Raw genomic sequence first — 27,075 nt, 5'->3', positions numbered from 1 at the left:
TAGTGGAGGAAGTCCTTTAATGGCAAGGAAACAGGCAGAACTGGCAGAGGGAGATAAGACCCTCCAGTCGGTGTCCTAAACGTGAAAATAAACAGAAAAAAAAAGGGTGGGGGACCAAAGGAGAGGGAGAGAGAGAGGGGATAGCAGTGGCGGGAGGGGAGAGGGGGTAATGAGTTCTCAGCCATGCAGAATAGCAGTACACCTCATCTCGTTATCCTCTTGTCTGGGTGGTGTTTTTGCTTTGTGAGATAACAAGTGGTTCACTGATTGTGGAGTTAGACAGGCTAAGTATGCTTATTTGTATTTGTTTAGAGGAGAGCTTGTGGTCAGTGTGGCTGTTTTGGTGGACGTGAGGTCTGGTGTCTCGTGTTAAGCCGGCTTATATAACAGGTCGATGTGGAAGTGTTTGTTGTTAGTTAAACTGTATTAAATGTGTGCTGTATGTCTTCCACAGGCAACATAGTCCTTCGCCTTTGCAGGACATTGTTTGTGTTTAAATATATTTTAATCCTCTTAAAACTTCTTAAACTTCTACGTACTTCCAGTAATTACCATATTTCCATATTCACAGGCCATTATACTTTATTTTGTCTTTTGTCTGACGAGTTCTCGCCTTTACTGAAGGCTGCAGTATATTTCTGCTGCACCAGTCTGCCAGCATTAAAGTGGCACAGCTCCAGCAGTTTCTTATATACAGCTCTGGATGGCAGCCATTCGCTCAGACCCGCTGCCTCCTCTTCACATGGTGTACGCCACCCAGTAGATCACATTCACCACGGCGAAAGTGAAAGGAAACACGGCCCTGGCATAGATGTCGATGGTATCTGCATCAATGGGCTTGCAGACACACTTGGAACAGCACTTCTTCTTCTCTTCCTCGCGCTCCTCCGGTTGCCTGGATCTTCTCCGCCTCGGCTCCGTCTCCTCCGTTCCACCCTCCCCGGGAATTTCGCTGCTGGAACGCTGGGCTCGACTGTGGCGGTTGGAAATGACCACGCCTTGATTCATGCCGGTGACTGACAGGGAAAACAGAACCATTGCCTGTTTGCCGTTCTTTACAATAGACTGTGGAGAGGAGGAGACAGAGAAGCATCTAAGCATTTACCTGACAGAGCTCTATTCTGGCAAATTTGGCAAAAGTGACAATTCAACCCCTTTGCATTCATGAGGTCTACTACTATAACTTATAACTACTTTATAAGCAAAAGCTCTTAAGTATTTGGTCCATCCTGGTACTTTATATTTTATAACGCTTCATTTTTTTAAATAAAAACACGACTAACCCTAACCCTGTCAGTGGTTAAGGTAAGGGTTAATTGTGTGGTATTAATGATTATCATCTCTTTTGGCAGTTTTGATTACACCGTACTCACTAGAGCATAAGCGATCAGACCAATGTTGTCAGCTCATTTGCAAAACTATTGTTTCTGCCTTTATAATAGACAATTAATATAAATGTAAGTAAAGAAGAGGCACTTCAACCATTTTTTGAGTGTTGATGTTGCATAGTTTGTCCACCAGAGGGCGCTGAGCTGAGTTGAGCAGAAGGTAAACAAGTAAATAAATAACTAAATAAAACAAAGGTTTGAGAAATCTGTTTATGTTTCGTATGTTTGAAAGAAACTTACATCGGCCATTTTATTGTAATATTATCTTTTAAAATACTTTGATATCTGCATCCATCAGTATCAATGTAAAATACCCTATATCAGTCGTGCTCGAGTATTGTATGCTGTGTTCAGGTTTGTCATTGCAGTTTCACATCAACTCTTTTTTTTGGCTCCTTTTTTTCACAATCACTCCACTGCAACATTTAATTTTAATCGCTTCACTGCTCTGACAGGTAATCTGGTACGTTTAATATTTCTGAACTCATAGTTTTATAGCAGGTGCGGCCACTGTTATTCTGAAGGTTTACCTCAGTTATGATGGACACCAGCAACTTAAGAAGCTGACAGTATGATGAGAATCACTATTGCTTCCTGTGGGGCGATCATCTATTTTCCCATTATGGTCTATAGAGATTCATGTCCTGCTGAAGGTCAGTGGGATGGATGCTTGTCAGCACCAAGGCCTGATGTCCGGCCTAGGTCTATGTTTAAGAGGTGTGCACAATTTAGTAGCAACACCCCCACCCTACCGCCCCGAAGCTCCATATTGAAAGGTCTGCTGACAGGTGTACATGGCGGAAATGATCGAATGAGTGATCCTCACCTCGGAGCTGAGCTTGCTGGCCTTGACCTTGGCTTTCTCTTTGAGTCGGTAGTCAGCGTTGTAGTGAGCAAAGGCGTACTCGATGAGGGCCGCAAACACAAACACGTAACAGATCCAGAAGTAGACATCTAACGCCTTGATGGCTGACGCTCGGGGCAAGGACGAGCGAGCGCTTACCATCAGCGTGGTCATGGTTAGAACAGTTGTAATCCCTGTGGACAAGAACAAAAACAAAGCAGAAATTCGACTTCTGTGGATGTGGGGCTCTTGATTAGTGTTCTCAGACTGTAGGTTGGTTGGTCCCCTACTGTAGTCTAGACAACAATATCTCAACAGTATAAACTGTCAGTTAGGTGGTTAATCTAAGGTTTCCTAAGGGAACACTATCCCCTTTCTGTTGGTAGCTTTAAACAAAATGAGGAACAGGATTTTCAAAAATATTTGGTGTACATATTCATGTTTCTCTCAGAGTGAATGTTGCTCATGTCCCATCATCTGGTTCAAATCTTCCATTTAAACTTAAAAAGACAGCCTCATCGGGCTGTCTGATGAGGCTGTCTTTTCTTGCTTTAACTAAAATGTTTGCAGCTCATCAGTGATTCTGTTGGCACATTCCTCAGAATTTTAGTCTTGAGAGGACATGAACGTTTGACTTGTCTCATCCTCATGCGTCAAATTCAAGGCCAGAGGGCCCGATCCCCCAAAATTTTAATTTAGCCTGCATGCAAATTTAGCATTTTGATATATTTTGGCCCACCAAGTTGTCTAGCTGTTGTCTGCATAGCATGTCCCCCAGTGTGTGCAGCCAAACAGAGGGGCACAACTTCATTGCACCTGCAAGTTAATAAGCTGCTTAACACTGACTGAAACAGACAGGACCATTGAGAGAGGTGGGAACTGAGAAGCTCTTTAGCTGTATCCATACTACATCAAGAAATATATATCTTCTTCTTCTTTGAGTAAAATCTCAACATGAGCAAGCAGAGGGGATGGTTGAGGCAGGTGGGCAATTTTCAGACAGGAAACTGCAAAGTTCAATTGCGAAATTAAGGCTTACGTGCGTCTGATTTCATAGCAGAAGGTAAGGCTGCATGGCATATGTAAAATACTTAATCATAAATCCTTTTTAATTAACAAAAAAATAATAATAATAAATACATTTTATTTATAAAGCGCCTTTCAAGACACCCAAGGACGCTGTACAATAGGATAAAATACATAATAGAACAATGACACAATGAAGGACAATAAAACAAAAGCACAAGATAAAATGAACAAACAGTGGGTTCACAGTGAATATGCAGATTTGAACAGATGGTTTTGAGTTGAGATTTAAACTGGGGGAGAGAACCAATGTTTCTTATATCTGGGGGGTAGAGATAACATATTCAGGCCTGTGAGGACATCTGTGTGAGACCTGAAGAAATATGTGCAGGAACTGAATTAAAGATTTATTATTTTTGCTTTAACATCAGCATGTATTGAGCTATGTTGTATCCTGTGATGGTCATCAATAGGCTGCTATGAGTTCCTTGTAACCACAATGCATTAGTTTGAATGTAACCCCACACGCAGTAAGACTCTAAGAAAAGAAAACTGTCATTTATGTGGTTTAACCTTTCAGAGGACGAACGAGCACCAACCTTCACTGAAATAACCCCTTTCGAAATGTTCAAATATACTTCATCCAATTAATACTAACCTAAGGATACACGAGCAGGAACTGCTGATTGGCTGATCCAGAAGGACACCCAGGACATTGCAACCAGTAATATCGAAGGCATGTACGACTGGATGATGTAGACACCTCGATTACGTCTCAGCTGGAAGCGAAGACTGAGCCTCGGAAAGCGCCCCGCTGTGAAGCAAATAACAAGTCACCTTTATAAAACCAAACATGTTAATTATTTATCATAAAGAGGCCATTGTTCTTCACAGGCTCTGACGCTAGGCAACATCTTTTGCCTCGCTTTTGCCCCTAGTGGCACAACTTCAAGATTTAACGCATAAAATGGTGTTGCAGCTGCATCTTCCCAGCAGCTACTGCTCTCATCTCCTAAATCTCCTGCCTGGCTCAGCAGCAAGTCTGCCTTGATGCATTTCGTCTACGAATAGAATACAACCACAGAAGTGCCTCTGGTTGAAAAAAAGAAGTCATGCTTCAAGAAGTATGTGTAGAGTTCTCCAATACAAGAGGGACCAAAGTCCAAAACCACCACATACCTGTAAAACATAATACAGGCACAAAACAAAAGAAAAGAGTGACGCTCACCTGATTTGAAATTCATCATCTCAGTGTCAAAGCGATAGTCCGTGATGGTGAACTGGGAAAGCTCTAATTTGTCCAAACCGTGAATGTGTCTCTGACTCTCCGACCAGTGATACACAATGTCCTCTGAGGAGTAACCATCTAGAAAAACAACAACAACAACAAAGACATTTACCCGTCCAGCCGACACAGATGTGCGAGGTTCGCTCAACATTTAGCATTTTCATCCTGTCACAGACACTGTAACCTTTCACAAATGTCACCGTGCTCGCACAATGAAATGTTTCAGCAATAAACTGAAATAACATTTTTAACCCATAAAGATGAATGTAGGAAGGAAGAAATGAACACTTAATATCAATTCCAACTCACAGCTTTCCAAATCCAGCATGCATTCCTGTTCGTCCATGGGATACTTGGTAAGGTCCATGTCACACGCCACTGTCGAAGTGATTCTAGGAACAAAACGGCTCGCTTAATCAAACCCTGACATAGATGCTATTACAGTTTCTTCAATTTGTCATTTTTCAAATAAAAACTAATTTTCTTTGATCTTCTTTTTGCATGTTCATCCTTCATTATTTAACTCCTGGTATAAAAATCTGACTCTTTAACGAAAAGTCCATTTAGTTACTATTCATGCATTCTTGTTTTTACATTTTTGCTCAAAACAGCCTGCATCCAAACACAGCGCTAATGAGAACTGTTATATTTAACCAAAACAGTGCAGTCGGATCAAAACAATGACGAAAGACAGTGAAAATTTCTGGTGTGCTAAGATGAAACTGCAGAATTATCTTATAATTTTCTGTAGGCAAAAGAAAGAGAAGACAATGATCTGTTTGTTTATACCGGCTACTATATAGAATCACTCCGTTAGGCTGCAGGCGGATCAGCTTGTTCTCTACGGTCACATCGTGAAACCAAGCAGATTTGGCGTTAACGATGAAGGTGTCGGGCAGCCACAGCTTGTCCACAAACCGACTGTCCAGTCCAAGAGTCTTGTTAGTGTGATTGTAGGACAGGCGGTCATCGTGCCAGCTCTGCCGCAGGAACACAGTCATGGTGTATTCCTGTCAGGAACACCACGGAATGTAAAACGGGAGACAGACTGTTAGGAATATTAGGTTCAATTATATTTACTTTGTATTTTTAAAAATATATTTAATTTTTTTCATTATTCTGGGCGGTTTTGGGAATAACTTATTTATATAGGAAAAATCGTTGGTGAGATTGTGTCAAAATATGAAATTATTTAGAAAAGAAAAGTAATTACTCAATAAGAATTTTTAGTAAGAAGAGATTTTGGCCCTTCAATTAATGATGAATGCAACATTTAATTAAAGGGTCCAAACACATTTCTTTTCAGACATAACCCTAAAACTGATATTACCGTTAAAATGCTGTTAATTATTGTTATAATCGCAAAATTTAAAAAGAATAATAACTCTTTTGTCACTAAATTGTAGATTTGAATTAAATATTTTGTTCCTATTGCAAGAGATTTCAGCAAAATGTGACACTGAACTTCCTACCAAACAGAAATATAGAAAGAAAAGAAAACACAAAAAGCCATCTTCAAACGCCTGGTGAGCCACACAAATGCAGATCTGGCTGCAAATGCAGAAAAACACAACCAAAGAGTGAAATACCGCAATTAGCATCAAACAGCATAAACCACCAGAGAGGAGGCTGAAAAAGAAGCAAACAATGCTGGAGCACACATGCCGCACTGGCTGGTGACGTGAGTAAATACTGTGGTGCTTTTTTACTATTCTGCTTGCATAATTCAGATATTACTGCAGCAGTTCAGTGTCCGGTTGTGTTTTATGTGTCCTCACAGCATAAAAGCAATAAAGCACTTGGCTTTATTGTCTTACTTTGCAGCCTTTCCCTGAATACTGTGCACTTTGTGTTTGTGTTTTAGTTTCATTGCTCTTTTGGCTACCACACTTTGGACTTTATTTCAGATGTTAAGCAAAAAAAAAAACATATTGAATTGAAGCGTTTTAAGATTAAACTCCTTCTTTCATGATAGACATGGCGCCGCTCACGATTACAAGGTTACGCAAAATGATATTTGTGCAAAACATGAATTGCCCCATTGGATTTGATGTTTCACTTTACAAAATCCATGAAAGTCTGAAATTATCCAACAACTCGCCCGATGTGTCACAAATGTTCACACTGAATGCGTTTAACACTTACACCCCCGGAGAGCAGTCATTTCGGGGTAGTACCTTAGACCCCCGCGGAGTCATCATTTTGCGTTTCTACCTGTAAAAGCCGGAGAGCAGTCAAATGCTGGAAGTGGAAGCTAAATTGGCTAGTCATTCATATGTATATTGGGTCGTTACCTAGGAATTCTGGAGGGAGGGGATTGGGGGAGAAATCAACACACATGAGTCTAGGTCCTTTGTTGCTCAGTGGTCGTTGATCAGTGGTCCATTGTGGCACCATTCAGAGCACTGGTACAATAGTACCAGCAAGATATGGGAAGACATTGCAAATGTACTTGGATTTTAGGTTGCAAGCCACCCAAAACATATATGATACATATAAGTACATATATATATGTACTTGGATTTTAGGTTGCAAGCCACCCAAAACTTGATCCCAAACTTGTCAGGTTTACTTGCAATATACTGCAGGAAACCCGTCACCCCGTCGTTCTGTGGTCCATTGTGGCACCACTGATCAACGACCACTGAACGTGAGGGTCTTTGGTCACGTGTTGACGGGTTGTCCATTGCACACAATACGCAAGTATGGAAACAGGGTTGCAACCTAAAATCCAAGTAATTCAGCTTCCATATCTCTGGTACTATTGTAGTGCCTATGTGATGGACCAGAACGGTAGGTTTTAGTATATCATATCATGATCAGTTTTGGGTGGCTTGCACCTAAAATCCAAGTACATATATATATGTACTTATATGTATCATATATGTTTTGGGTGGCTTGCAACCTAAAATCCAAGTACATTTGCAATGTCTTCCCATATCTTGCTGGTACTATTGTACCAGTGCTCTGAATGGTGCCACAATGGACCACAGAACGACGGGGTGACGGGTTTCCTGCAGTATATTGCAAGTAAACCTGACAAGTTTGGGATCAAGTTTTGGGTGGCTTGCAACCTAAAATCCAAGTACATATATATATGTACTTATATGTATCATATATGTTTTGGGTGGCTTGCAACCTAAAATCCAAGTACATTTGCAATGTCTTCCCATATCTTGCTGGTACTATTGTACCAGTGCTCTGAATGGTGCCACAATGGACCACTGATCAACGACCACTGAGCAACAAAGGACCTAGACTCATGTGTGTTGATTTCTCCCCCAATCCCCTCCCTCCAGAATTCCTAGGTAACGACCCAATATACATATGAATGACTAGCCAATTTAGCTTCCACTTCCAGCATTTGACTGCTCTCCGGCTTTTAAAGGTAGAAACGCAAAATGATGACTCCGCGGGGGTCTAAGGTAGAAGCCTTCTTGACTTGACTGCTCTCCGGCTTTTAAAGGTAGAACGGTAGAAGCTGGGAATTGCAGTGGGATATGTCAGGATTATGCAAATAGTAAATCTTTGATCGTTGCGACAGTTGTGAAGTGATGATAGAGAATCTCGGTGCAGAAAGAAGGAGCGAGTGTCTGTTCTTTACCATGTTGGCTTCAGAGATGTGGTCAATGCTGGCTACTTCTATAGCCATGGCCACGTTCACGGGCGGACCTGCAGAGGAAATGGTGAGAAAAAAAAAGGGCAAACCTTTGCCCTCCCCATCTCAAACACCCACCCACGCCACTTCTCTGATTCCCATTCTGGTCCCTCCCATCCTAACTCCATAACCCATCTGTTTTTCTCCCATCCACCTTCCTCCCACGTCCAAACACTCCTACGGTGCATAGAGATTAAGCATTATCCAGTTTAGCCATGCGAAGTGGCACATCACACAATGGGCATTCATAAACAACACTGGGCTTTCAGGGACTTGCACAGAGAGAGCTTCTGCCAACATTCACACGCACGCACACATACGCTGTAGCGTTCACTCAACAGTTTGCCATATGATTAGCATGGAGCGTGCAGCAGTCATCGAATGCTAGAGGGCAGAAACTACGGGGGGGGGCTCAGTGATGCAGAACAGAAAGGCTATTTAAAATATATTAAACATTAAGGAATCATTTCCCATCATTCAACACCTCCCCATGCCATTTTGGGTAATTCATATTTTCAACACCAAATGCAAGTGAATGGGGAAAGGTTTTCAGTTGTATGCTTATTGTATGTTGATGTAAATGGGAGAGTTTAGAGGGCGATGTGATTCTATTCTCCAGCGCAGGTACAAAGATGACTATAACATTTGTTAAACAGCTATTTTACCAACTCTGGTTAGTAAATATAATAGAAAATATTTCGCTGTATATTAGAATGAAGCACAATGTGTAGCATTACCATAGAAACGTGGCATTGATTTTGTTTGCTACCACTCTAATTATGCAAATAGATTAAAATTCCAGAAAAAAGTTTTACAGCATTATCAGTTCAGAAACTTTGCATTTGCAAATAGGCTTTGCACTCTGGAAACCTTGGCAGCACATATTGATGTTTACAGTGGGAAAAGTTGTTACTGTATATTAGTTTCTTGCATTATATAAAAAGAGACTCCACTTCCACTGCAGAACTAATCCTCCCTTACTGTTAAAATGATGTGAGATTGGAAACATTCAGACACTTTGGTTCATAATATGGTTTTCAACTTTCAAATCAGGTTTTGTGTAGTTATTAATTTTTCTAATATTCAGTGTTCAAGTGAGGCGATAACAAGATCCATAAATTTTATGTAAAGAAAAAAAATACATTGTGCTTTTTTTATGAAACAATCTGTCTGTCATGTCTTTTCTTTACATCTTGTGCATCACTATCCTTACAAATTATATTTATCTTGCAAAACCATTTTTCATAATTATCATATATTTAAGGCCCTGTTATTGCTCCATATTAATAGCATGGGGTGGGATTTGAGTGAAAGAAACTGCCCCGAAATAACAGACATGATTCCCCAGTGGTCACAACAGCCTTCCATTTAGCTTCCTTTTTCAACACATTAAAATGTGACATAAATAGAAATGCAGTGACCACATGATGTTGCATTATGATTCTCTGCATCATGCACAGGGTGGTATGTGTGTGGCGATAGCGGCACTCTTGCCCCACATTTTCACCTTTCCTCAGCTGAGTTAAGCTGTGAGATTGAGAAATCTATTGCTGTGGTCATTGAATGTTTCACATTTGGCAGCCATTCTTAGCAAATTCTCCAGAGCAGCACACAATGTTTGTGCCACCGCTCCACTCCGGCGTGTCCTCCTGCAAAGCCTCTCTCTAATAAATGTTTTTTGTGTGTGTCCTTAACAAACTGTTCACATGTCAGCATATGTATTTGTATGAGGTAAACAGAGCCTTGTTTTAATGTCGTACAGGAAAAGCCAAACCAAAGGCGCCTCTCGGGATAATGGAATTGGAAGATGAAGTGCAATCCATGCTCCTGTACTTAGGACTTCGGTTGGGTGATGCTAAGGATGGCTGTAAATGTGAGGCGGTGAAATGTAACCCAACGCCACAAGCAGTAGATCTCATACTCACCTCCTATCCCAGGGCGAAAATTTCTGGCATAGCCCTTCATTAAATCATCCAGATTAGGTAACCAGGATATTTCAATGTCTGTACCTACATAGTCCCCAACGTCACTCAGCATGGCCCTAAAGAAAACAAACACAGCAGCCTTCAGTGGTTGTCCAGTCACACGTCCACAGGAAAAGCCTGGCAGAACTTCAGATAGAGTTAGTAGCATACGTAAAAGTATCTCAAAATTTGACACAATAACCACTTTTTCAAACATAAATAAGATTCATTATTTAAATCATTCATTTTTCCTATTACGGAGTTCCACAGGATTCTGTGCTAGGACCAAGTCTATTTGGATTACACTTGATTCCCTTAGGCAGTATTATAAGAAGGCATAGTATACATTTTCATTGCTATGCAGATGATACCCAGGTTTGTCTATCCATGAAGCTAGATGACACACACCAATTAGCTAAGCTTCTCTTCATTGGCTGCCTGTTAAATCCATAATTAAATTTAAAACCCTTCTTCTCACTTACCAGGTCTTAAATAATCAGTCTCCATCTTTTCTTAAAGACCTCATGATACCATATCATCCCAAAAGAGCACTTCACTCTCAGACTGCAGACGTACTTGGATATTTCAAAGTAGAATGGGAGGCTTTCAGGCCCCTCTTCTGTAGAGCCAGCTCCCAGGTTGGATTCAGGAGAGACACACCATCTCTACTTTTAAGATTAGCCTTAATACTTTCCATCTTAAAAAAGCATATAGTTAGAGCTGGATCAGAAGACCCTGACCAACCCTTAGTTACGCTGCAATAGGCCTATACTGCTGAGGGCTTCCCACGAGGCACAGAATGTTTCTTTCTCACTCACCTTTTTTCTTTCGCTATGTATTTATACACCACCTTGCAAATAATCATTATTTATTATTAATCTCTGACTATCTTCCAAAGCGTGTTGTTTGGTCATGGCAGATCGCTGACCCTCGCTAAGCCTGGTTCTTCCTGTTAAGAGGGAGTTTTTCCTTCCCACTGTCACTAAGGCGTCATCTGATTGTTGGGGTTGGCTCTCTGTTATTTTAGGGGTATTTACCTTAGAATATCAAACGCCTTGAGGCGACTGTTGTTATAAAGTTAATTGAAGTGAATTTCATTTGATTAAAGTAATTTAGACTCAGGTCACACTTATATCAGTGTTGGCAACAGAGAACATTAGGGATCTTTGTGTCTAGTGAAGTGCACCCACACTTGACTGTGGAAAAATCTCGAGCAACCTTTCATCTCTTTAAAGTTTGTCAGAAAAACGTAACATAGGTGCACTTAAAATGTACACGGAAATATAGTATATAAGGTAAAAATTGAATTTGTGCGATTCTAATGCTTGAAAATTAATACTTGGAATGACCACTTTTATTCTTCAACACAGGCTTGGACAGGCTTTCTTATAATTTCTTTAGCTAATATTCAGGAATAGTTCCCCAGGCTTCTTGAAGGGCGTTCTGAGCTCTTCTTTATATGTTGGCTGCCATTACCGTGGAAGTCTTTGTCAATCAGATCCTTCCAGATGGTACTGGTGGTGGATCCCTAACACCACTGGTTGAAATGGAACCTTAGCCCACAATACAGTTTCCACCATGTTAGGTTTTTGCTAGATTTTTTCCTGTTTGGATTTCAGATAGTGGTATTCTACTGTATATAGATTTTAGACGTGCAACTTCTTCTTTTATCCTTCACTTGTCTAGTTGTCTAGTAAATTTTTAACAACACACTGCACTCTATGCTGAAATATGCCAGGTTTTCATGTAATAGCTCTTTGGGAATCAGCTTTTTAGTGCAAAAATGCAACTTCGTGCCTTTTGAACTGTGTTAGTTTATCAAAAAACTGGGAGCAAATTATATATTTTGCATAATCCTGACACGCTACTAGCAAGAAAATTGCCTCTTTGCTAAATTTTATGCTCGAATGATTCATAGGTGAGTTTTAAGTGGCTTAACAAAAAATAAGAAAGTTCCTCTGAAAATGCTCAGGTCAAGAACTGGACTGAAAATGAGTCAGAAAGCAAACAGTGCAAAAGAAAAAAAAAGGATCAGAAGACCTTCAGACTGAAGAAGAAGCTTGAAGAATTGTTGCTCAAGACCAGTCTATAAATGACTAGAAAGTCTGGCTCTTTGACAGCAAATTATAAAGAAGTGAGGCATGATTCAAGAATTGTGCACAGTATTGTAAATGTCTAATTGTATCTGTGATCTATTGCCACTGTGATCTTTGTGTTTCTTTGTGCAACTCTGTGTGTGCCTGTAATATGTGAGAGACTTTCCCTTGACATTCATACAAAGGCTCCTTGAGGAGGAGCCCTCTCTTCTGAATTGACGACAGTATAAAATGATGAAAGCCCCCCTGTTATGGCAAAACATAGATCAAATGTCACTCTCATAAACAATTATGCTGAGCAACTCATACAGAGCATGAGATTTATGTCCAGTCATAATCAGCAGTTCAGTTTTGTGTTTGTAAATGTCACCAGGTCCATCACAGCAGAAGTGACCAGGTCGTGCATCCAGACATGAAGCTGAAATGTTCAGAATCTGTCAGATTAATGGAAGGAATTCATGTTAGCCGTTGACTATCCTGTAATCGAGGCCGGCCAGTATACAATTTCTAGTACCAGTACCTATATGGGGTGATTTATAAGCCAACATTCCAATATATAGCCCAATATTTTTTATTCTTTCAGACACACAAACCACAAATGCTCTTTTTCTGACGTTGTATTTTTACTCAGTTGTATATAGCATTTGTATTCTATTTTTATCCTATTGTATATATATTATTTTATTCTATTCTATTCTATTGTGTACAGTATCTTATTCTTATTGTATTCCAGTGTTCTCTCATTTTTGCTATATAACTTTGCACTGTCCACTTTCTGCTCTGACAAAACAAATTTCCCACGTGTGGGACTAATAAAGGTTATCTTATCTTATCTAATCTTATCTTATCAGCTGTTATAAATTGGCAAATACCAAATGTTGGCTGATAATGCTGATACATTAGTCAGACTTTACTTTTCAATAGAGATGGCACAATACCACTTTTTTATGTCCGATACCGATATCATAAATTTGGATATCTGCCGATACCGATATAAATCCAATATAGCGTATTTTATAACGAATAAAACGTGTGTGTTTTTTAATATCTTGCTGCATTTTGTATAAGTTGATACTCAAGTTTTAAAAAAAACAAGCAAAACTAAAGTTATTTTGTTATACCTGTATGCAAAAAATATACTGCACCCAAAATATTTCATAGATGAGCAATACTGATCAATCTAATAAACTTAAACCTGAACATCCTCCCTATTCTGGTATTTTAAAGAGTACAACCTAACTAATAGGGTTGCCAACTCCCAGCCAAAACAAAAGGGGAACCACCCCCCATCCTCCACCTAATAATGCTTAATTAAAGTAATCGACTTTAATTTAATGCACGTGTTAAAAAAATTTTTTAAATGCACAGAAATCAATTATTTTTCTACAATGATTAGATTCAACATCTTTCTTCAACAGAACTGCAGACTGCACAGATGGTATCTTCCCAAAGGAAAAAGTACTATAGCTTACTAGGGTGTATATTAGACTTAATAGTTACTATATACAATAACGTATTTCTATACATTTTACATCAGATGAATACTTTGGTTGTAAGATTCAGATAATTATTTATTAAAAGCTAGACATGAGAATAAGAAAGAAAAGTATTTCTTTGTGACCCCCTTTCTCTGTTCATGCCCTACCTGCCCCCCTGGCTAAACCTTGCTAGACCCGCCCCTGCACAGTTACCATTCTAACAACAGCTTATCAAGCTTAAAGGTGCTGCTGTTGTGTATCCACTGGTTTCCTCTTTCTGGTGCAAAGTGGGCCAAAAACAAACAAGAGAGACGGGAGTCACGACAGAAAAGCCGATCAGCTGATCATTGATCAGTTTCATGATTGAAGTAGCAGCAGGAGAGGGAGAGAGAGAGGCAGTCGCTCCATATACTGTATCGGTTGGTAAGCTTAACGTGGGAATGCTTTAGAAACATTCAGAGATGAACTTACAAACTTGCTTTACTTCTCTGGGATAACTTTCTCGGAGATGAAATGCTGGTTTGGTAGCGAGGCTCTAAATGCTCAACCAGACCGCCGACTGGTCTCGCACGTCACATCCGCTCTATCACGTGATGCATACTCCTCCGACGTGCTAAGGTTATGAGCTGAGTTATGCCATGTCGCACGTTTTGTGAGGTGCTTTTGTGATATTTAATGGATTTTATTACATTTTTTATTTCTCTCCGATATCTAATCCAGTAATTTAGGTCAGCATCGCACCAATACCGATATGTGATATCGGTGATATCCATCTCTACTTTTCAACTGTATAAAATTGGAGGAAAAATATTTGATGTAACAAAAGGTCCCCAAAAAAAGAGCAACGTGAGCTCAAATTGTTAATCGTTTGCAGATGTTTACACATTTACATGACATAGAGTAACAGGGTAATAGTCAAGCCCCAGCAGCTACCACCAGCTAAAAACAGAAATAGTTCTCTTTTTAGCTGACTAAAGCAAACAATAGGGAAACAAAGAGGAAAAAGAGAGAAGGAAAAGGCTAAGGGAGTTGAAAATGAAGTCATCCATACCGGCTACACCTTCTACTTTTAATTTAGTGCTTTTATAAAAGACTGATGCTGCTTTAAATACAGTGTTTATTTATGAAAATGAAGGAACCTTCACTTTAATTATCATTTTTAGTCCTATAACTTGTCAGCATGTGCTTTTGAAAAAGATGGAGCGCAAAAACATGACTTTTATTAATAACATGTTTTCCAAAACTCTCTTGCATCCTTGAATTATTCATCGCTGATTTAGGGAATCACATTTTCTTAAGATTCAAACATTAAGAAAAAAACATGTGCGTGCAATTATTTGGTCATTTATTTTCACTCAAAGCAACTCGTCCTTTGTTTGTTTGTTTTGTTTCCTCTTTGCATGAAAATGATTAAATCCTGAATGTCAAAGATGCTGAATGTCAGCGCAAAATTACATCTCTCAGGGGCGTCCTTTCAAAAAGTTTTTTTTTTTTAAAGTCTGTGCTTGTTTCAGCATTCAAAAGCCACGCTGATTAAAGCCTGGCTGACATATTTTTCCTCAGTCGTGTTTCCACAGCGTGCTTTTGTCCACAAGGAGTCTGACAGCAGATCCAAATCTAACAGCGTAGCCTCAGATTCCACACAGCGCATAATAAACAAAATGCTGCGCCTCACTCCACAAACCTCCAAATCGCTGTATTTCACTGAAAATAGGCTCTCATTACACTGTGGACTTTTATTCTGAACAACATACCTTTGTGCATGCATTGTTTTGCATTCAATTCAAACTGCCCCCATGCACTGCCACCTCTGTGTATGTGCCAGGAGCGGAATAACAGCAACATTTAAAGCTATTGTCTGTTTTAAGGATCCGGAAATCACTGAGTGCTGCCTGAGGGCAGAAAGGTAACACTGTGAGCACTGTGAGCAGCAACAGCAGGAGCCTCTGTGAAGGATTTCACAAACGTAGCACAGCTGAGATACCACCAGGTGGCAGTTTTGTATTCTGAAACACTCATACACAGATCCATACACATAGATTTAGAGGGGAGTTTAAAAATGAGAAGTCCATGTTGAAAAGAGGCATGGCTTGTTAGACATCACCATGAAAAAGACACATGGAGATGAATCAAATGTTAGAAGCAAAGCTATCGTGCAAAATTGAAGGTGCTGACTGTTTTTGCTACAAACAAATACGATTTTTCTGACATCCAAAGGCCGGCGGTGGGGGTATCGACAGGGAAATGGACCGCATGGGGGGTTCGTGGAAGGTGTTCAGATCGTTCGACAATGAAAAGACGCGAGCTGACCTTTGAAATCGGGCTGACATTTGAAGAAAGTCGACGTGCCCGAGAGCACAGCATTATTCCACGCTGCCATACGGAAACTATTCACCAAAATGTAACGGCTGGTTAACTGAATATGAAATAAAATAAATAAACATTTCTGCCATGCCATTATCATTTTCTCGTGGATCTGTTTTGCAGAGGCAGATGTATTTTTAGTCTGGCAATCACTGTCATGACTAAAAAAATGGGAGCACTGAGTGAATTAATTAATCACTAAGTGACTCCTGGATTTCTGCGCTAATTGGGAGTTTCTAAATCTGGAAATAAAGAGCGTTTCTTTCAAGTCATTTGTTAACACACCAAGGTCAAACAGACCTCTGTCTGGAGAGGAGGAGAAAGCGGGTGGAAATGTATATCACACAAATCCTATAGTAGAACTCTATTTATTGCAATTTAACACTCATTTTACAGTTGTTAACTGTTTTAGGATTTAAAGATTTAAGGCCCTGGTGCCTTTATTCTCTGCAGTTCCCACACAGCTGTGAATATTTAGTGTGAAGGAGTTGTATGTAATAACTAAGACTCTTTTCTGTCATGGTGTGGTTGTTGCACAGCATCTTTTTTTAATTTTTCTCCCTCTTTATATGATGGGGGCTGCTCGTGTGCAGCGCTGCTTCAATTTACTCTAAAACACATGCGAAGAAACGTTAATCCAAGGGTCCAAAATCCCAACTAAAAGCTTTTATCGACTCAATTAATCTGGCTTTACTGACTTTCACATATACATATATAATTTTTCACATTTGCCACAGATTATTGCTTTTATTGCAAGCTGTTCTCTTAACACCAAATGTTCTCCTTCTCTACAAACATATCAGTTTGCTTAAGGAGGAAAAAACAACTTCACTTCTTCTCCAAAGAAAAATCAAATGTATTCTGTTGAAAGACGCACCGGTCTGAACATTTGATTGCTTTCTTGGATTTACGAAACATTTGCGCCTCTTCATTTTCCCACCCCTCCATCCATGACAAGCAGTTGAGAGGGTGTGCATTTGCAGACGCTCCTAATCCTTCTATATTTCGCTTTCATTAAACGTCTCTCTCAGGGCTCGGATCTGCCGTCTGTTTGTGAGCTAACATTAAACAGTTGGGGAGAGGAAAAACAAAGAGAAGCGGCTTCACTCAAATTTATGGTGTCTTTTTGTGAATGCAAAGCACAGCACACACCAACAACCCTAATCAGTATCGTATAATCGCTCAAATCGATACCTGGACTACCTATCAGCGCCCTGATCTAACTGTTTCTATTAGTTCTGTGGTGAAATGAATCAAACTGGGATAAATATTAAATAAAACATGAATAAATAGATAGTTAAATCACTGAACAGCTGCTTCACATTTATAGGTGTGGGTTTCTAACGGTGTTCGCACTGCATTAGCAGTCATAATTAAGGGTCTGTGCTGCGCTGCCATGCGGCAAACAGATGTTTTATTGACCAGATTTGCACTCAAATAATGTTTGTCAGTCTTAATTGCATTCCAGAGTGCTCCATTTCCTTCTGCACATCCATTTTTTTAATACAAGTATCAATAGATAATGTAGAGTACATTCAAAAGAAAGAGTCCCAAATTTCAAAAACAAACTTCTCTTTTTTTTCTTGTTAAAAGTATTCAAGTTTCTCCCAACATTTGTGTTTTTAAACATTAAAGTTTCTAATGTCTAAGAATATATATTTTTATACTAATAATAATTTGTGTTAGCGAGTGTGGATGTGTTATAGCTGCAGTAGTAATGGGTGGCATTGTTTATTTATTTGCTTATCACTGTGAGCATTTTGAAAGCTTAAAAATTATTCTATCATTAAAACTATTTCTTCATTATGATGGTAAAAAGCAACATTTATCCCCATTAGACAGAGTTGGGCTTGGTGGGGCGGATTGTTGTGATAACTGGGGGCTAAATTAGGGTTTGGCAGGTGGAGGAAACACTGAGATCAGGTGTAGTCATGCATCACGGGGAAAAGAATTAATTATAAGTCACAAAGCCGTCTTTCTGCAAGGCTGTGATTGGCTGACCTGTGCACCAGTGTCACTGCTTTTTGTGGAATTAGCCAACTGAAGCTTACAAGATGTAAACAGTTGTTTCGTGAGCTATATGTGCTAAAGTGCCTGCTATGTTCATGCAACCTTTGAATAAAACAAAATAAAATTAGCATACTTGACAAAAAACATAATTCAGCAACACGTCGTGTATAGATCGTTCCTTTAACCCTCAATGATTAGGTAATGCATGGACAAATTACTGCTTTATCTTTCACTTTATCTCTTTCCTGTATGATGGTCTAGAACTGAAGTTTATCCAAGCTAAAAAACAGGGAAAGGAATAGAAAAAGAAGAAAAAGAAAATTTATGGTAGACTAAATTTATGTCTGAAACAAAAAAAGATAAGTTGCTGTTTCTAAATCTGTGAGCCTTGCACCCTTTCCATTTCTTCTCATTGATACCAAGACATGTGTTGCTCTCCTCCCTCTACAGGAAGCTCAAAGGTCAGCTGCAAAACAGCTGGGAGGGATTTGATGTCTTGCTCAAGGGCACTTCATATGTATGAATCCTGATACTCTAGTTACATAATGGTGTCTCTAAACACAGGACTTCTGTCTCTGCCTCTGATAAAAATAAAATTTAAAAAACTGTGATGGAGTCTGTGGGATGATCATGCTGTACAGTGCTGCTGTTAGAGAGGTCCTTATCTGAACGGAAAATGCTGCAGAACTCGCGTTCAGGTCAGTGAATATCCTGCGCTATTTTAAAGAGCCCGAAGACCCAGAACATCTCCAAACTCGGATAGTTTGTCACGGACTAGCTTTCGTCACACATCACGTTGCCGACACATCACACCTCCGCTGGATAAAATAAAGCAAATCATTTTGACATTTGCTTTGAATATAATGATCATAGAAGGAACTGCAGGAAATGCACAGGAAATTCTGTTACGCACTGGTTTCCAAAGCACTCACATTACAGTTTGAGTGTAACCAGTGCAAAATACCCAACGCAGAACTGCTGTATCACAGCCTTGTCCATTCTCATGGGGATTAGATACTGCTGGTATTTATCATTAGGTTAATTTCATTGCGTTTAACATACTTATCACAGTGACATGCAAACTGCAAAATAAATTCATGTATAATTATCTAGAAATTAATGAAATCAGCAAAACTCTCCTAAACTGTTTCCTTTTCCCATTTACGTGTGATATGTCAACATAAATTGAGTAGGCGGCTTCTAGCTGAGGCGCTGAGGTGTGCCTGCATCACCCTGTAGCCAGCTCACAGTCAGGCTTCGGAGCCAGCTCATGCAGCCGGGGGAACATGATCAAAACACAGCGTTACTGGAAAATGTAGTCTCCGGGCGGTGGGGGGATTTATCCGCTGAGTCAGTCTCTCATGCGGATTAGTCAGGACAAGGGCTTCACCTGAGTGCAGGTTTAAGGACAAGTGTGACAAGCCAGAAAAGATGATAAAATGTGGAGTTTAAATCCTCCTGCATGAAGCAGGGGCAGCCACCTGCTCCTAAACTACACGTCCGCATGAAAACAAAGGTGGGGAGTGACCTCCTGTGCATGTCCTTCTGAAAAGGTAAATAATGACACTAAAATTCTCTTCCCGGGTGTGCTCTAAGCTAAACTGCTCGAATAGCAGTTAAAATAAAATATGATTAGCTGCATCGTGGGGCCAGGTTGACCTGCAGCAAGGCCCCGAGAATAGGATAGACCCACACTCCTTACAATCTGTGCATTTTAGTCCATAAATGCCACAATTGGGCTCTTAAAGAGTGCTTTAGACTCAGCTTTGCTCTGTCAGTAATCCAACACTTTTCCCCGGGGGGTTAGTCAGCCTGCAGGTGAGTCTCTTGTTCTATTTGTGTTCAGTTTTTAATGCATTTCGTTTACAACAAAGGCCCTATTTAAAGAAGGCCTTATATACTTAATAGACTGGAGCTCAGGAGGTAGAACAGGTCATCTGCTAATCACAAAGTTGTTGGTTTGATCCCTGGCTGCTCCAGTCTGGATGCCAAAGTATCCTCAGGCAAGATACCAAACCCCAAGTTTCTCTCTGATGCGTTCAGAGTGTGAATGTTAGACAGAAAAGCATTCAGATATAGAAAAAAAGTGCATGCGTATGAATGAGTGAACAATGTGTGTTGTGTAAATCACTTTAAGTGCTTAAGTATAGTAGAAAAGCACTGCATGAAAACCAATCCATTTACCATTTGCTCATAATTTGGAGTTTACTAAAATGGCTTTGTATTTACAACTCAAACTAATCCTTACATCAGATCCTTATCATCCATTTTAGCTCACTTCCCACTCTCTTTAAGCTAACTTTTATACAATTGGCTAGGTTTGAACAGCATGTCAGTGGGTCTTCTGCGCTCACAGCCAGCCACACTGTATTAAGGATATCCCTCTATGAGGACATTAAACTCTGAGAAGTAGAAAATCTGAGAAGTATCAAGCCTAAACTTTGAGTTCACAGGGATTATGTGTGCATTACTTCATTATTTAATATGAGAATCCACCACAATTACCAGTATAAATAAGAGAGGAGAAAATGTAATGCATAATAGGACTGCTTAAATCTCTTTTGGTCCTCATTTCTTTCAAAGATTAGCTTTGTTGGACTTAATCAGTATTTTTTTCTCCCCCGCACTCTTATTGTCACATTTCTTGGTCTTTGAGATATCGCTGTTGTAGCGCACAATCTGTGAATCTCCTTTCAACCTCCAGTCAGCTGGTGATAACCACACACCGACATGCATGAAAGTATTATGTGTAATCTGGCTGTGCAGGCACCTGTGTCGGTATGTTCAGCTATCTTTAGTAGCACCTGCGTGTCACGGGAGTCGGGTCTGGTTAGAGTTTTGATTTATGTTCCTGTCTTTGTGACCAGATAGCAGCCTCGCTGTTGACTTATCTCCTGCAATCAGAGCTGAATGAAGTCTAATTATAATAACACTGCAGACTCGACACTTTATATAGCTGCTGCGTCACAATAAATTCTTACAACTGGTAAACCACTGGAAGTCAGGTCAATCATGTACATGGATTTTTTTTTGTCAGTGTCAGTTCTGAAATAATGACCTAGCTGACCTTTCAAGGTTTCGTTTCTTTTTAAAAACATGATCTTTGGCCCTTGTGATAGAAATCCACTGTGGACTGTGACAGCAGCAAGAACACGGGTGGAATTAATGACTAGACATACATATAACAGAGCCACCATTATTATATTAGTCACACCTTTGCTGGTACAAAAAAGACTAAAACACATTAATCCTTTTTCATAGTGACAAAAGCTAATGAAAAGGCTTAGCCTGTGTTTGAATCAATTCAACCAATGTAGTGCGGTAAATTAACTCCCTGCCATCTTGTATGAATGTCAGTTCTGTCCAGTTCCCTTAAAGTTTCCCACACTGGAATAAAGCAATGCATCGCCCATCATGACAGGTTCACTGCATTTTGCTAACAAGCCCAATCCAATCAAAATCAAAAATCTGCAATTTGTAGACATGAAAATTTAAACTGTCATGCAACACTTGCAGAAAATTATACAGTCGATCATTTGCAATATTCGTGCACTGAGGCAGAGGTGAATGAGGTGGGGATTAGCGTTAGTCGCTTTCTTAACTCACTCTGTATTCCAGGTGTCGTGCCAAAAAGTGACTCATGATGTTTCGGTGTGGTTTTTATGTCTAATGTATTTGCTTGTATTGGTACATATCTGTATACCACATGACTGACAAAATGAGTTAAATATAAAATAAAGAAGGAAAGAAAAAAATGAGCTGTTTTGCAGGTATCTTTGTGACTGTGTGTTATTCCAGCGCTTTTTGGTGCCTTAAAGTACGTTTATAGAACTGAAGTGTTGTGTTTCTTCCTATTTCTGCTGCCCTCTTTGTCAAATCTCTCTTGAAAACAACACTTTTAATATCAGTGACACTTTCACCTGTGGAAATAAAAAATGTGTAAATAAGACATGTCACTTTAGTAAAGTGCAGCTTCTACATTGTGACAGCAATGTTCTCCCTGGCTTAAAGTGACTTGATATTATTAATGAGAGATATGTGTGAGAGAGTACAGGCCAACAACTTATTTGCAATGGTTTAAATACTACCAGGCACTTTTTGTGAAATACCCGAAGACCTAAATCTTTAAAAACAAGTTGTACATTATAGTTTTACTTTTCTAAAACGACTAAGATCATCCCTGAAAAGATTAAGCATGATAGATTTTTAAAAGCATTTACTGGGCAGTACTTTCAGGGATGGATTAACACATATCTGGCACTCTATTTAACAGTTACCATTTCAAGACAATTTTTATCTCGGGCTACTGATGACCAAAGGATGATGCTTTTCTCTACTACGCAATAGCATGTTTTCTAGCCCACTCCTCTGTTACAGACATTATACAGTCCATTTAGATGCAGATTGTACTCTGTAAAGTGAAGGGTAAGTGACACTTCAGCTGTAAAGAAAAAACTGTGAAATTCATGCAACACCAAAGGTGGTGAGGCGCAACTTAGCTAAGCAACTTTTGTGAAATGGATAAACGAGGAGCTAAAAAAAAGAGAATCAGGGTGATTCTCTGCAGAGCAGGAGCGAGGAAAGAAAGCGGCGTGCAGGTTTCCTCTGCAAAGTGTGTGTGTGTGTGTGTGTGTGTGTGTGTGTGTGTGAGAGAGAGAGAGAGAAAGAGAGAGAGATGACACAAAATGAGGTGCAAGAAAAAGCCTACACTCTGCATTGTACTGAGAACAAAATAATAATAACAGCAGTGACTGGAGGCAGGAAAATCCAATTACAATAGCTATTACTCCCTCTACTGGTGAACAGCCAAGAGGGACAATAGAGGTGATTTTCCCCAATTTTCCTCAGAGTTTCACCCTTTGCCCTTTTCAGTGTGAAAGCAAGTACTGAAACTGAAGCTCTGTAGTAGATGCTGATTATCCTGCGAACTGAATGCCGATGAATGCAGGCTTCTGTCGAAAACGGAGCACTGTAAACTAGTTTAGACAGACCTGACCTGCTCCTTGGTGAGAAGGTAATTTATCCTCAGAGTCAGCACAATGGTCCTGATAAATCTTTTCAAATGGCTGAAATCTGAACCGCTGCTGAATAGGACTGGATCACTCTTAAGAATTTTTTTTTACCTTATAATACACAACCTGGAATAATCCTACTTCAGAGACGCATTCACGACTGAAGCTCCCAGCAGCACCTACACCTTTTTTTTAATTTAACCTCCCAAATTGAGCACCTTAGTGATATTCTATTTAAATGTACTGTGTTTACTGCAGTATGAGGCCTGCATCATGGGATCATCTGATGTATTTGATCCCTTACGTGGCAGATAATGTCACCCCCTGGAGGTTCGTGACATTATCTGACACACGCGCGCGCACGCAAACGCTTCCACTCAGCTGGTATTCATCACCAGGGGAGGGGGGATAGAAAACAATCACCTCTTACTATGCATATGCATTATGCAAATGGTGTCATCAGGTTCATGCAAGCGGGGAAGAAAGCAGACTTCAGATTGTGGGTGTCTATAAGTAGTTTTATGTAAGCCTGTAGAAGTCCGTTTATCCACGAGTGAACGTGAACGTGAGTTTTGCTAGCGCTGAGTCGTGGGAGGCGGTTGCACAACAAGCAGGACTTCAACTGACGCGAGAATTTAAATTAATAAGAAGAGCAGTTTATTGCTCCTAAATAGATGAATATCATAGTGCCTTTCCTTGTTTTATCGTTCTAGTTTGTTGCTTTCTTATTATTATTAACACCGTTTATAATTTGACGGCTAACTTCTTCCGGAATATTCATAGCGCTCCGCAGTGGGAAGCACATAAGACACCTGCAAGAAGTTAAAAAAACAAAAACAAAAGCACAGCTGATCTCACCTGGTGAAAATATCTCCTCCGACGAAGAGCAGAGCAAGACTCGAAAACAGGAAAGTTGGGATCTCCATTCCACACGCTGTCAGATTAATATATGCGTAATGCTAAGAGAAAAGTTCCCCCGCAATGTAATTCGACGACAAAGCCCACAAGAGGATTTTTTGTTAGCTTTTTTTGTTTGTTTTTTAGTTATTATTATTTTAGTGCGCTCTCCTCCCGATCCAGCGCCGCGGAGAAGAAAGTAAAGTGTGGTGCTGAAGGTGAAGGTGATGGTGACCCCATGGTCGTGAGCTCCCCGATTCCTCCGCGTCCAGGAGCGCACAAGAGAAGAGCGCGCTTATGAAAAAGATGAAGACAAAACTCCGGGTCCGACCGAAACAAGGAGCCGATCCACCGCCTGACATCCACCAACAGCGCAGAAAGCGAGTGAGAGAGAAAAGGATGGAGAGAGGCAGAGGGAGAGAAAGAGAGGGAGGGTGGGAGAGAGGGAGGGAGACTCGCTAATCTGTCGATCCCTCCGTCGCTTGGCCTCTAAACGTCAGATTGAATCTGGACACAGAAGGCGGGGGTGGGTGGGGGGTGGCAGGAATGGCATCATAAGCAAAGGACTTCAATATATTATGTAATGTTTGACACATTTGACTCATCTCCATTAGGTAATTAGTGGCTCACATAAAGTTGTGATTCTTTCTGTTGGAATAAGATCAAACTGGGAGGGGGGCTGCCCAAAGTGTGCGCAGAGGTCCTTTCTATGGAGGTGGACAATAGTGTCGCTAGTATTGTTACCGAGTCGATACTAGCGCGATAGGACCGATACTTTGTTTTTGTTTTTTCTTTTCTAAGTTCAGCATGAAGCCCACTCAACTGTCTTAAATAAATTATTTATTCTTTTTTAAATGTAATTAATGTTTTTCTTGGAAATGAACCTCAAACATGCACTATGAAAAATGTCTGAAACTTTTTGTGTTGACTGTCATGTCTATTTTAGCCTGTAGCACATAAGCTGAACTAACATGCTTTAGAGACAGATACTTTAACATTCCAGGTCTCCAAAAACAAAAACGGTTTTAAAAAATGAGCTCACAAATCATGACCCATGCTCTCCTCTACACAAGCTGCCTTTATAGCTTAAATATATTGGTATAGGCAATAGACTCTGTACTTACTTGGTATCGGACCAACACCAAAATTTGGGGCCTTCCATCAATTCGCTCAGCATATTGAATTTATGGTGAGTATTGCCTCTCTAACTGTGAAATTTAAAAATAAAAGTCATATTTTATGTATAGGAGTGACAAAAACAAAATGCATGTACTAATGCATAAAAGAACAACTGTTTAGTTTAATCTTGTAATGTCCTCCTTCGCAGTGTAAACGTAATCACAGACTGTGTTTGTTGTGTTGCAAACCCAGCTGTTAAAAGCCTTATAGAGTGGATCTGGAATATGCCCTCCAAAACCTGGTTGCATGTGTTGCTAGGTTTTTGTGAAATAAACCTACAGTATGTACACTTTTACATCCACGCCTCCACCCCAGACTGTTATATAATTCTTTTCTAAAGCACATGCAGATCAGACTGTTTCTCAGGGATCAAACATTTTCTGGTGTATGAGATCAAAGGCCACAGTTTCACGAGATTTAGCCTCTAAAGGAACTGAATAGAGATTAGATAAGACATCAGTACAGTAAGTTGACAGAAAAGTCATATACAGGGATGGGAGGGATGAGGATTCCTACACTGGCACTCCTCATGTCTTGCTCCTCCTCTACTTTCCTGTCATACCTACTTTGGAGTAACAGATTTCTAAAAATTCCTGGAAAAACACTCATTATGTCTCATTAAGCAAAGCAGCAACTGTGAATATGGTCAGGCAAAGCAGATTCGAATGTGATGCAGTAATCCTCACCATGCAGACAAAACAGAAACAATGCTGTTTAAGAGGATAATATATACATCAAATACAAGTTAATGAAGTTGAACTAGTCATTAGTCTCTTTCTGAATCTGGTTGATACATTTTTCCTGAAGTGTGGTTGTTTTTGTTCTGTGAGTCCACTTTTCCAAAGTTTTGTAACTCAATTATTTTTCAAGCTCTCTCCATTAGGTGGGTGCTTATATTTATTGTCAACCGCACCATAAAGGTCAGCATGGCCAGGGGCTGTAGATTCACTCCACCCTCCTGGCCACCCCTTCTCTTGGAGTTGGACTGTAAGGGCTTTTGATGTGGAAAATGTTAGGTTGTCGTACACACCACAGTGCATTTAACAGGACTGCATTTGTTGGATTCCTCATCCACAAACTCCTCCTTTTTCCTGTTAGGCTCCTTTTTTCACCATCATGTATTCTCTCTCTTATCTTTCTGTTTTTCTCCAGCTGATCCCTCCTTAATATCGGCCGAGCTCCTTTTTCTACTGAAGTCACTTTTCTTCCCTTTATCTCAAAAAACAAAACAAAAAAAAGTCTCCCTCCCATTCATCACAGTCACGCATCCTCACACTATTTATTTACCAGGCCTCCTATGGTAATACAACTTAGTCCTCTAGGCCTGTCACATGACTTCAGTGTGATATACAGTAAGAACACACATTTCTCCTTCCTCTTGTGAATTCCACTTCAAAATTATGATGAGCTCGATGAAAGCTTAATAATGGCAAAAAGAAAAAGAAGCCTTGTGATGGTGCAATAACCCACCAATCTACTAGAAAATGCACGCCTGTTTCCCGTGGGGTTGTGCATGCTTGACAAAAGACTTTGCATAACACAGACATATCATTCTCTCTAAATCAGCTGAGATGTTTTGTGCTCTCTGGCTTCTTGACTGTTGTCAGGCCAGAGAAAAAAAGACGGTGAATGGCAATGTGCAATGTTGTAAGAAAGAAAGAAAGTCATTTTAGATATTAAAACCTTTACATTTTTACATTTCGTGTTGAATTAAAGTCTTATAATGTCTGTAACAGTTTGCCATGTCATTACCGTACAACGACAGACTTTTCTTTTGGATCATTTCGACAGGTAAATCGATTTTTGATGCTGTCGGTACTATTTTGCCACCAACGGTTAATTTCTGTCGCACCTGGAAGGTTTCAGCGGGC

The 27,075-nt window shown here is 39.9% G+C and overlaps 1 protein-coding gene across 1 annotated transcript; it reads right to left on the bottom strand.

Moving 5' to 3' along the window:
- Positions 1–24,514, bottom strand: gabrd (gamma-aminobutyric acid type A receptor subunit delta). The gene is made up of 9 exons (XM_005938119.3): positions 23,987–24,514; positions 10,130–10,245; positions 8,151–8,218; positions 5,336–5,556; positions 4,856–4,938; positions 4,487–4,624; positions 3,917–4,072; positions 2,215–2,426; positions 1–1,065 (listed from the first exon to the last, which is right to left on the bottom strand). Exons 1-9 carry the CDS (start codon positions 24,052–24,054, stop codon positions 739–741), a joined length of 1,389 nt encoding a protein of 462 aa, XP_005938181.1. The 5' UTR covers positions 24,055–24,514; the 3' UTR covers positions 1–738.
- Between the last annotated feature and the right edge of the window lie 2,561 nt (positions 24,515–27,075).

Source organism: Haplochromis burtoni, unplaced genomic scaffold (genome assembly GCF_018398535.1).
Source record: "Haplochromis burtoni strain Fernald_Lab_line unplaced genomic scaffold, NCSU_Asbu1 Contig_244, whole genome shotgun sequence".
NCBI classification, from domain to species: Eukaryota; Metazoa; Chordata; class Actinopteri; order Cichliformes; family Cichlidae; genus Haplochromis; species Haplochromis burtoni.
Note: the sequence above shows the minus strand (reverse complement) of the source record. Positions and strands in the feature narration are given on the sequence as shown.